This window comes from Amblyraja radiata, chromosome 30 (assembly GCF_010909765.2).
Source record: "Amblyraja radiata isolate CabotCenter1 chromosome 30, sAmbRad1.1.pri, whole genome shotgun sequence".
NCBI classification, from domain to species: domain Eukaryota; kingdom Metazoa; phylum Chordata; class Chondrichthyes; order Rajiformes; family Rajidae; genus Amblyraja; species Amblyraja radiata.
Genome location: NC_045985.1, coordinates 9,486,468 through 9,498,692, shown reverse-complemented (window position 1 = coordinate 9,498,692; position 12,225 = coordinate 9,486,468). Strand labels below are relative to the sequence as shown.

At 48.0% G+C, this 12,225-nt stretch overlaps 1 protein-coding gene across 1 annotated transcript in view; it reads left to right on the top strand.

The window, feature by feature from the left end:
* LOC116989946 (E3 ubiquitin-protein ligase TRIM39-like) overlaps window positions 1–12,123 on the top strand; it is a 33,951-nt gene extending 21,828 nt beyond the window's left edge. The window contains exons 4-7 of the mRNA XM_033047500.1: window positions 8,296–8,318; window positions 8,417–8,535; window positions 10,625–10,845; window positions 11,965–12,123. Coding sequence (XP_032903391.1) covers window positions 8,296–8,318; window positions 8,417–8,535; window positions 10,625–10,845; window positions 11,965–12,123 — 522 coding nt within the window. The remainder of the gene's footprint in view (window positions 1–8,295; window positions 8,319–8,416; window positions 8,536–10,624; window positions 10,846–11,964) is intronic.
* Window positions 12,124–12,225: the final 102 nt, after the last annotated feature.

Below are 12,225 nucleotides of genomic sequence, written 5' to 3'. Positions count from 1 at the left end.
TCGCTGTCAAAACATGAGGGGGGGACACAATTTCTTGGTGGGCGCGCACCCACACACACAACGCGAGGCTTCAGAGGCTTCGGCCGTGGGGCCTGTGGACGGTAACATCGGGAGCTGACCTGGTTGATGACCGACTCTGAACTCCGGTAACTGCAGCTTCGTCCACCCCTACTCGTGGGGCTTGAATCGGCCCCTTCGCGGGGCCTTTCATCGTCCGGCACGGCTTAAAATCGGCCGGTGGGGGCTTCAACATCGGGAGCCTTGATCGCCTCAACGCAGCAGATTGATTTTAAGCCGCGCCGGGCGATGAAAGGCCCAGCAAACGGGCCGTTATGCCCTTCGAAAGTGTCTGATACCCGCATGAATCTTTCAAAAGCTACAATGTGATAAAAACACTTAACCATATAACCATATAACAATTACAGCACGGAAACAGGCCATCTCGACCCTTCTAGTCCGTGCCGAACACATATTCTCCCCTAGTCCCATATACCTGCGCTCAGACCATAACCCTCCATTCCTTTCCCGTCCATATAACTATCCAATTTATTTTTAAATGATAAAAACGAACCTGCCTCCACCACCTTCCCTGGAAGCTCATTCCACACAGCCACCACTCTCTGAGTAAAGAAGTTCCCCCTCATGTTACCCCTAAACTTCTGTCCCTTAATTCTCAAGTCATGTCCCCTTGTTTGAACCTTCCCTACTCTCAGTGGGAAAAGCTTATCCACGTCAACTCTGTCTATCCCTCTCATCATTTTAAAGACCTCTATCAAGTCCCCCCTTAACCTTCTGCGCTCCAAAGAATAAAGCCCTATCTTAAACAAATAAAACTGAAGCAAATAAAGGCAAACAGAAGAACCAACCTTGGAGGGCAGAGAGAGAGAGATGAGAAAAACATACTAAATAATGTGAGTTACCGTGAATGAGGGACTTACCTGCAAGCCAGCCAGGAAACCCGTTTAAATCCGATACCCGTTAAATCTTTCCCATCCACCAATACATCCAATTCGTTCAAATGGTAACTGTACCCGCATCAGACAGTTTTAAGAAATTCTCTGTGAATACCTTCAGTAATACTTGAAGGTCAAAACACAATTGGTGACACATCGTGTTAATACGATGTTAATAGAGACATTATACAAGCGCTTAACAGTGACACCCCCACTGTCTCGTGGAAAGAGGAGATTTTAATCGTTTTTTTAAACCGAATTTCAAATTCTAGATTACAAAACATGGGTGGGATTATCCCCCACCTCACAGAACATGGGAGGAATGTGCCCCCCCCCCCCTCCAGGATAATGCTGCAGACTTCCTCGATATCCATAACATATCCCGTATTCCACAACTTATAGATAATAGGTGCAGGAGGAGGCCATTCGGCCCATCGAGCCAGCACCGCCATGCAATGGGATCATGGCTGATCATCCCCAATCAGTACCTCGTTCCTGCCTTCTCCACATATCCCCTGACCCCTGAGCCCTATCTAGTTCTCTCTTGAAAGTATCCAGAGAACCGGCCTCCACTGCCCTCTGAGGCTGAGAATTCCGCAGACTCACAACTTTCTGTGAGAAAAAGTGTTTCTTCGTCACCATTCTAAATGACTTACTCCTTATTCTTAAACTGTGGCCCCTGGTCCTGGACTCCCCCAACATCGGGAACATGTTACCTGCCTCTCACGTGTCCAAACCCTTAACAATCATATATGTTTAAATAAGAATTCCTCTCATCCTTCTAAACTCCAGAGTGTACAAGCCCAGCCGCTCCATTCTCTGGTCATATGATAGTCCCGCCATCCCGGGAATTAACCTTGTAAACACTCCCTCAATAGCAAGAATGTCCTTCCTCAAATTAGGAGACCAAAACTGCACGCAATACTCCAGGTGTGGTCTCACTAGGGCCCTGTACAACTGCAGAAGGACCTCTTTGCTCCTATACTCGACTCCTCTTGTTATACATGCCATTCGCTTTCTTCACTGCCTGCTGTACCTGCATGCTTACTTTCATAGACTGATGAACAAGTATACCCAGATCACGTTGTACTTCCCCTTTTCCCAACTTGACGCCATTTAGATAGTAATCTGCCTTCCTGTTTTTGATACCAGTGTGGATAACCTCACATTTATCCACATTAAACTTCATCTGCCATGCATCTGCCCACTCCCCCAACCTGTCCAAGTCACTCTGCATTATCATAGCATCCTCCACACAGTTCACACTGCCACCCAGCTTTGTGTCATCTGCAAATTTGCTAATGTTACTTTGAATCTCTTCATCCAAATCATTGATGTATATTGTAAATAGCTGCGGTCCCAGCACCGAGCCTTGCGGTACCCCACTAATCATCGCCTGCCATTTTGAAAGGGACCCGTTAATTCCTACTCTTTGTTTCCTGTCTGCCAACCACTTCTCTATCCATGTCAGCACTCTACCCCCAATACCATGTGCCCTAATTTTGCCCACTAACCTCCTATGTGAGACCTTATCAAATGCTTTCTAAAAGTCCAGGTACACTACATCCACTGGCTCTCCCTTGTCCATTTTCCTAGTTACACCTGCATGATTTCCCCTTCGTAAATCCATGCTGACTCAGACCGATCCTGTTACTGCTATCCAAATGTGCCGCTATTTCCTCTTTTATAATTGACTCCAGCATCTTCCCCACCACCGATGTCAGGCTAACTGGTCTATAATTCCCTGTTTTCTCTCTCCCGCCTTTCTTAAAAAGTGGGATAACATTAGCTACCCTCCAATCCACAGGAACTGACCCTGAATCTGTAGAATATTGGGAAATTATCACCAATGCATCCACGATTTCTAGAGCCACTTCCTTAAGTACCCTGGGATACACACCATCAGGCCCTAGGGATTTACCAGCCTTCAGTCCCATCAGTCTACCCAACACCATTTCCTGCCTAATGTGGGTTTCCTTCAGTTCCTGACTAGTCACACCTCCAACATTCACATCCAAGCCATGAAAGCATAAAATGAACAGCAACAGTGGCTGCACCGATCCCTGCTGCACACCATCCATCACCAGACCTCCAAGCAGAACAATCATCCTTCCACCGCGAACTTATACCTCAAACCACCAATCCAATTGTGGATCCAATTAACCAACTTGCTTGGATCCCTTTTTCCTTCGCTTTCTGGACCAGACTTACACCCGGAACTTTGTCAACTCGCTCAGTGAAGTTCTCAGTTGCAAAGAACCATCAAATCTACCCTCCTCTAATGAAAGCAAGTAAACAGTAGCAGATTGCCTCGCCCGTCCAGTCCACTACCGTTCAGTACGATCTCGGCAACTCCGCCCCACATCTCTACATCCTCTTTAACCACCTCTAATTATCACTTATCTTCATTTCGTTCCCGATAATCCGGTCCCGGGGCCGCGCTGCCCGTGTCCCCCCCCCCCCCCCCCCCCCCCCGTCCCCCCCCCACGACTCCCGGTGACTCTCTGATTATCTGCTTCTCCCACCGGTCCCCGTCACCCTGGATGTGGAAACAGCGCATCCGCTGCTCGAGGTGTCTGAGGATCGGAAGAGGGTGAGATGTACCGGGACACGGAGGAGTCTCCCTGACACCGGGAAGAGGTTTACAGACAGTACGTGTGTGCTAGGATCGGAGGGATTCACATCGGGGAGACATTACTGGGAGGTGGAGGTGGCGGGGAGTCGGGTCTGGAGTCTGGGAGTCGCCGCAGAGTCTGTGGAGAGGAAAGGAGAGGACGACCTGACCCCGGAGACTGGAGTCTGGAGCATCGGGCGGTGGGATGGCGAGTTTCAAGCTTTCACCTCCCCTCCATCCCCTCTCCCCGTCCGTCCCATCCCCGGGAAGGTGGAAATTTATCTCAGTTACGAGTCCGGGACAGTTTCATTTTCCGACGCGGCCACAAAGTCCCATCTCCACACCTTCACTGGGAATAAATTCACGGAGACACTTTATCCTTACTTCTGGACTTGGGATGAAAACCAGTGGCTGAGAATCTGCTCCGGTCGGGGTGTTAAAAGGGTCGGGTCCCGGGACCGGCGTCAGGAGCGGGGCTCAGTGGCTGTGGGGCAGAAACGCGGTGGACAACAGGTCGGCGCTGAACGGCCCCCATTTAATCCCCAAATTCCGTGTCGTGAACCCCCAGTGAGCGCGGAAATAAAACCAGGGGGAATGTAAATGTGGGAAGAGTGAAATAAACAGCAACTGAAATCAGATCTGTCTGTCGATCCGTTCATTTTGACGCGTTAACCGCGTCCGGCAATGGAATAGAAATTACTTTTGTGTAAATATAAAGATTGAAACAACCTCCCTTCCCGCGGGTTCAGCAGCAGCCGCGGGCGGCGGGTCCTGAGCTCCGGGCTCCCCCGGGTCCTAAAGTCGACTGATTCGAAGAATTAAAAGCGTGTTTGCAACATTTGCTCTCCACACAACAGATTAGTTTTCTTCGGAACGGCTCTTTTGGAAGAATGGGCTCAAACCAAATTCCCGGTTCCAGGTGGGAGCCCGTTGTGCTCAGGCTCTGCCTGTCTCTCTGTAGGATACGTAGAACATTCCTTGTTTCAGTCGCCGCCAGACCTCTCCCTCACCTCTCTCTCAGATAGTTGTCCTTCCACGACCCCTGTGTAAATTCTGTAAAGGTTTGATCTTTTTTACGCACGATTTAAAATACAAGAAGCCAATCGTCCATGAAGTCTGAGGAGCACGAGTCGAACCGTAAAACATCCAGTTTTTAAGAAGAAACTGCAGATGCTGGAAAATGGAAGGTAGACAAAAGTGCTGGAGAAACTCAGCGAGTTCAGCAGCATCTATGGAGCGAAGGAAATAGGGAACGTTTCGGGCCGAGACGTTGCCTATTTCCTTCGCTCCAAAGATGCTGCGGCGCCCGCTGAGTTTCTCCAGCACTTTTGTCTACCGTAAAACATCCATGTTCCTCGACAACCCGACCCCCCTCCAACCCCCGGCACTCACCCTCACCAAGTCAAGTCAAGTTTATTCGTCACATACACATACGAGATGCGCAGTGAAATGAAAAGTTGCAATGCTCGCGGACTTTGTGCAAAAAGACAAACAAACAAACTACAAACCGAATGGAACATAATCACATATTCTTTTACATATTAAATATTGTGGGCGAAAGGAAAAAGGGGGGAAAAACTGCAATTTAAATAAAAAATTGGTCCAGTAAAGTTAGTCCCTGATGAGATAGGCGTTTACAGTCCTAATGGCCTCTGGGAAGAAACTCCTTCTCAACCTCTCCGTTCTCACAGCATGGCAACGGAGGCGTTTGCCTGAACGTAGCAGCTGGAACAGTCCGTTGCAGGGGTGGAAGGGGTCTGGAGTTGCACCTCTGGAGAAGCGGGCGCAGGTTCTCTGTGGAAAAGTGCATTTGAAAGCTTTCACAGAAGGTTCAAGCTCGGGTCCGGTGTGGAGAGGGGGAATGGGGGGGGGGGGGGGGGTATTTCCCATGTGTGCGAGGTTCAAATGGGCACAGATTTGAGAGAGAGAAGCAACAAGTGGAACATGGCTCGGAGTGTAGGATGGAATTACAGGATTTAAACCGAAGATAGGCACAACATGTTGGAGTAACTCAGCGGGACAGGCAGCATCTCTGGGGAGATGCTGCACGCAAATAGACGCCTTGGCTGGGAGCCATCTCGGAAGCATTAGCTTCAGACAGACAAAGTAAACCTTTGCAAACTGCAATGAATGTTAGAGGGTCATATAATATCCTTTAAACAATACACGCAAACATAGATTGCCCCGAAGACTGCTGCATGAGAGACAGGTGCACTGTTGTGGAATAAAATAAGGGCGGAGGGAGGTCTCCGTCCATCCTGATCCCGGGCTGTGAACGTAGATGCGGGCGGCGGGTTCCACTGCCCAACAGGTGCAACGTCTCCTCAGGCTACACCCGAGGCTTCCTTAGCGCCGGGCCCCGTCCCTGTCTGTCCTGCCTTAGTCTTTCACGTCCATGTTCAGGCCAGTTTAATATCCAATCTACCCCTCCCTCGTGTGAGATGAGTTGGAAGCGGCCAGGACATCTTCACACGGAACACTTGCAGCCAAATAGCATCCATCTCTCACAGAAAAGGAATCAGAGATCCATGAAATGGAGCAAGAACAGACATGGACCATTTTTGTTGTTCAGGTTTGTGCTATCGATTTAATGTTCTTGTGTAGATTTGATCCCTGTGAAGTGTGCAATAATTTGGCACCTCTATAGAGCTCATTAGTCGAGGGCCAGAACACTTGGGAGAGGTTGAGCAGCCAAGGACTTTACTCCCTGGAGCGCAGCAGTCTGAAGAATAGTCTGTGGCAGGTGTATAATATCATGAAACAAAAGGATACGTTGGATGGCCAGTCTGCTACCCATAGTAGGGGGATCGAGAATGTGAGGGTATAGGGTTTAGGTGAGAGGGAAAAGATTTAAAACGAACGTGAAGGACATCTTTGATAGCGAGTACATGGAACGAGCTGCCAGAGGAGGTATATAATATAAGAATATAACAATTACAGCACGGTAACAGGCCATCTCGGCCCTACAGGTCCGTGCCGAACAACTTTTTTCCCTTAGTCCCACCTGCCTGCACTCATACCATAACCCTCCATTCCCTTCTCATCCATATGCCTATCCAATTTATTTTTAAATGATACCAACGAACCTGCCTCCACCACTTCCACTGGAAGCTCATTCCACACCGCTACCACTCTCTGAGTAAAGAAGTTCCCCCTCATGTTACCCCTAAACTTCTGTCCCTTAATTCTGAAGTCATGTCCTCTTGTTTGAATCTTCCCTATTCTCAAAGGGAAAAGCTGATCCACATCAACTCTGTCTATCCCTCTCATCATTTTAAAGACCTCTATCAAGTCCCCCCTTAACCTTCTGCGCTCCAGAGAATAAAGACCTAACTTATTCAACCTTTCTCTGTAACTTAATTGAGTTGAGCCAGGTACCATAACAACAGTTCATAGGTATTTGAACAGATTCGTGGAGAGAGAAGTTTTAGAGCTATCTGGGCCAAATGCGGGCAGGTGGAATTAGCGCAGATGGGACGTGTTTGTCGGTATCTAGCACCCCTTGCTGTATGACTCTATGAAGTCTGTCATTCTAAGTGGTGCTGCTGTCTGCTAGTTCTGGTGACCTGGTTCTGTCCTGTGAGGGTTAATGGACATATACAAATAGTTTAGGTTGCAGGGAATTGAAATGGTGAAATGGGAATTATGTGATTGTACATTAGTTTCACAAAATATTTCAGAATTATTGAGAGAAGCTCTTGAATTGCCTCGGTAATGAAACCACGAATTAAATACATGTAAATTGGATTAGTGTCGAAGCTCGTGGACATGTTGGGCCGAATGCCATTTTCCTGCACTGAGAGTGACATAATATATTGAATCTTATCTTTCTCTGATAGGAAGAGTCACACAACCTTCAGTCACAGGTCACATTCCAGTTTGCTGAACTGCACCATATTCTCGTGGAGAAAGAGCAGCGCATACTCGGAGATATCCAGGAAGAAGAGAAGAAAATTGTAAAAGACATGGAGAAAAATCTTCAAGAGATACAAGAGAATTTAAATTCCATTCATGAGGAACTCTCAAAGTTACAGTTACAGTTAGACCACAAGGACAGCGTGATATTTCTGAAGGTGAGGGGTTACACTACAGTTTGGCGAAGTGAAAGTGCACAGTCACAAAGTGGTGGGTTAAATTTCTGTAATAAATGATGCATTTACCAGTAATTCAGGACTGGGCCAATGTTCCATCTGTTCCATCTACTCACCACATCCGACAATAATGCCCCAAATTCCAGGAACCCTCATGTATTTATCCCACCAACAAACTTATCTGCAATATTGTCTTCAGGCCACCCTGTTAGTTCCACGTTCACTTTACTGCATTTCTTGTTGAATTTATTAAAGGCCATCACGCATTTCAGGTTTTATCTTTCTTTTCCCCACAAGTAGTGATAATATTTCCAACCCCCACCCATTTAAATCCGCGGCTGATATTAAAATATTCCATCCTATTATCTCTGGCATCTTCTCCAGATAAAAACCCACGACCTGCCCGGTCTTACTCATAAGTTGCATACTCGCAGTTATTTTCATCGACATTCCTAATGCTTTCCCCCGTGTTCGATGTCTCTACGACAATATCCACTTTCTGTCTGTGTGACAGCGGCAAAGAGTTGGGAAATGGGAATTATCAGAGGGTTTTTTGTAGCAATTTGGTGAAATACCCGCCGTCGGGATCATGACGATCCATCTCAGTCCATTGAGTTTTGTGTTTTATTTATTTCAGGAGCAAGCTGGTCACAAGAGGAGGTAGGACAAGCTTTTGACTGAAACAATGTATGTTTTTATAGTACAGCTAAAAAAAACAGTGAATGCTCAGTTTCTAACCAGCTGTTAAATATTTGCAGGGTTAGTGATGAAGCCAACCCAATGTGTGTGGTAAAAGGTGTGATGCCGATTGAAAAGTTTGATCTCACTTTTTTCCACAACATGGCATTGAGAGAAACATCTGATATCATCAAACGAGGTAAAACTGATACTTCGTACAACTCTGTGTGTGAAGAAAACTGCGTCCTCCAGTATTGATATCCCTGCATGACAATAAGGTTTAGATAATAATAATAATAATAATAATATATCTTTTATTGTCATTGCACGTCAGTGCAACGAGATTTAGTGTGCAGCTCCACTGATGTACAAGAAAGGTAAATAAATACAATACATAAATAAACAAGCTGAATTGATTGACGTGACCATCTGAGGGAGACTGTCCAAAGGGGGTGGGTGGGGGGGGGGCACTCATTAGGGCGGGTTCAGAGCCGCTATAGCTCTTGGGATAAAACTGTTCCTGAGTCTGGAGGTTCGGGCGTAGAAGGCCTTGTAACGTCTGCCGGAGGGAAGTAGTTGAAACAGACCGTGGCAGGGGTGTGATGAGTCCTTATGGATGCTGAGGGCCTTCCTGAGGCACCGCGTGTGGTAGATGCCCTCCAAGGCTGGTAGCTCTGTCCCGATGATCCTCTGCGCTCTGTTGACGACGCGCTGAAGAGCTCTCCTCTCCGCCTCCGTGCAGCTGAGATACCACACAGAGATGCCATACGTTAGTATGCTCTCTGTGGTGCAGCGGTAGAACGTTGTCAGCAGCTGTTGGGGCAGACCAGTCTTTTTTAATGTCCTCAGGAAGAACAGTCGTTGCTGTGCCTTCTTGACCAGCGCGGCGGTGTTTGTGGACCATGTGAGGTCTTCTGAAATGTGAGTGCCCAGAAATTTAAAGCTGGACACTCTCTCCACACTTTCCCCATAAATGGAGATTGGGGCGTATTCTCCAGTATGGGACCTCCTGAAGTCAATAATCAGCTCCTTGGTCTTGGAGGTGTTTAGTGCCAAGTTGTTATTGGCGCACCAGTCCGCCAGGTTCTGCACCTCCGCTCTGTATTTTGTTTCATCACCGTTGGTGATCAGCCCAATCACTGTTGTGTCGTCTGCAAACTTCTGGCAGATGATCTAGGCAGATGATCTAGCCTATACCTTGTTGCGAACATTGGCAGACTTCCTCGCTACCCACATTTCCCATTCTCCACAAACGTACTTTTCACACCTCCTACATTTACATCCAAGCCAGGAAAATATAACATAAACAGCAAAGGTTGCAGCACCGATCTCTGCTGCACACCACCAGTCACAGACATCCACACAGAACATCCTTCTACCGCTACCTTCCACCTCCAACCACCAAGACAATTTTAGAACCATTTTACAACTCACCTTGGATCCCACCTACTTTTGCTTTCAGGACCAGCCTTATATGCAAAACATTGTCAAGTCCCTCAATAAAGTTCACATATTGTTTTACAATGAGATCATGAGGCCCTGCTGAGTGCCCCCCACCCACCCACCCTGGACAGTCTCCCTCGGATGGTCACGTCACACAGCTTATTTATTTATTTTACTTTTCCTGTAAATCGGTTGGAGCTGCATACTAAATCTCGTTGCACTGACGTGCAATGACAATAAAATATATTATTATTATTATTATTATTATTATTATTATTATTATTATTATTATTATTATTATTATTATTATTATTATTATTATTATTATTATTATTATTATTAGTGTTCTTGGTTGTACAACCGAATCAAATCCACCCTCCTCTAAAGAAAGTAAGGAAACAGTAGCAGTGTCCAAAACAGTGGCCTCGTGCGTCTAGTCCACTCCCACTCAATATGATCACGGCAACTCCACCCCACATCTCTACATCCTCTTTAACCACCTCTAATTACAACTCACACCAGTCTCCTCATCTTCCAATCTGCCTCTCCCTCTCCATCTACTGGCAAGATATTTAAATACCCGCCTTATTTCTCCATCTTCACCCGTAATCTCTCGTTCATCCTTACTTTACGCATTCGTTATCCTCACGCCCCGAGCCCTCCCGTTCCCGATAACCCGCATAATTTCCCCTCTCCTGCCCGGTTGGGACGCTCCGGGAAAGATATGTTGTCCATCCGATGTGGTTGGGGTGAAACCTCGAGCAAGGTTCCAGTTGTCCGCCCGCCTGTGCCCGAGTCTCCCCCCGACCCCCGGGGACTCTCTGATTCTCTGCTTCTCCCCCCAGTCTCCGTCACCCTGGATGAGGAAACATCGGGTCTGCAGCTCGAGGTGTCTGAGGATCGGAAGAGGGTGAGACTGGCCGAGTACTGCAGGAATCTCCCTGAAACCGAGAAGAGGTTTACATACCTGGAGTGTGTGCTGGGATCGGAGGGATTCACATCGGGGAGATATTACTGGGAAGTGGAGGTGGCGGTGTCGTGGTTGGAGTCTGGGGGTCGCCGCAGAGTCTGTGGAGAGGGGTGAAGCGGAACCGCTTTCCACGGAGACTGGAGTCTGGAGCATCGGGCGGCAGGGTGCCGAGTTTGTAGCAGATACCGACCATCCAACCACTCTCCCCGCCCGTCTCATCCCCTGGACGGTGGGAGTTTATCTAAGTTACGAGTCCGGGACAGTTCTATTTTACAACGCGGACACCAAGTCCCATCTCTACACCTTCACTGGGAATACATTCACGGAGAAACTTTATCCTTACTTCTGGACTTGGGATGAAAACCAATGGCTGATAATCTGCCCCGGTTCCGCTCCGGGTGTGTAAAAGGGTCGGGACCCGGGACCAGTGTCAGGAGCGGGGCTCAGGGGAAGTGGGGCAGAACCCCAGTGGACGCCGAACGAACGGCTCCCATTTCATCCCCAAATTCCGCGTCGTGAAACCCCAGTGAGCGCGGAAATAAAACCAGGGGGAATGTAAATGTGGGAAGAGTGAAATAAACAGCAACTGAAATCAGAGCTGTCTGTCTGTCGATCCGTTCATTTTAACGCGTTAACAGCGTCCGGCAACGGAACAGAAATTACTTTTGTGAAAATATAATGATTAAAACAATCTCCCTTCCCGCGGGTTCAGCAGCAGCCGCGGGCGGCGGGTCCTGAGCTCCGGGCTCCCCCGGGGCCTAAAGTCCGCCGACTCATTGAATTTACAGCGTGTTCAAGAAGGAACTGCAGATGCTGGAAAATCGAAGGCACACAAAAAAGCTGGAGACACTCAGCGGGTGCAGCAGCACCTATGGAGCGAAGGGAATAGGCAACGTTTCGGGCCGAAACCCTTCTTCAGACTGATGCCACAGCGTCTGAATTTACAGCGTGTTTGCAGGATTTGCTCTCCACACAACAGATTAGTTTTCTTCGAATGGATCTTTGGAAGAATGGGTTCAAACCGAATTCCCGATTCCAAGTGGGAGCCCGTTGTACTCAGGCTCTGCCTGTCTCTCTGTAGGATGCGTAGATCATTCCTTGTCTCAGTCGCCGCCAGACCACTCCCTCACCTCTCTCTCAGGTACATCATGTATATATCGGTGCTGCTTCCTGCGCTCGTTCACCGCTTTAACGCTTCATCTCCCTCACTGCCAGTTTCCAACCAGCTCCCACTTTCCTCTGCTCGAGCCCCGACTCTTCCCTTCGCTTTCTCGCCGTTTCAGAGAAAACCGAGTGGCCAAAGACCATTCCAAGCCCGCGGACGCCATCGGCTACTTCGTCTATCCACTATCCCTGTTTGCGCATCGAAATTGAATATTCCCTCCAAGGTCGAGTGCGTAAAGCAACATCCCGCTTACATTTACACAATGTCCTCGCATCTCTTTTAGGAGACCACAAAGTGCTTTACTGGTAGAA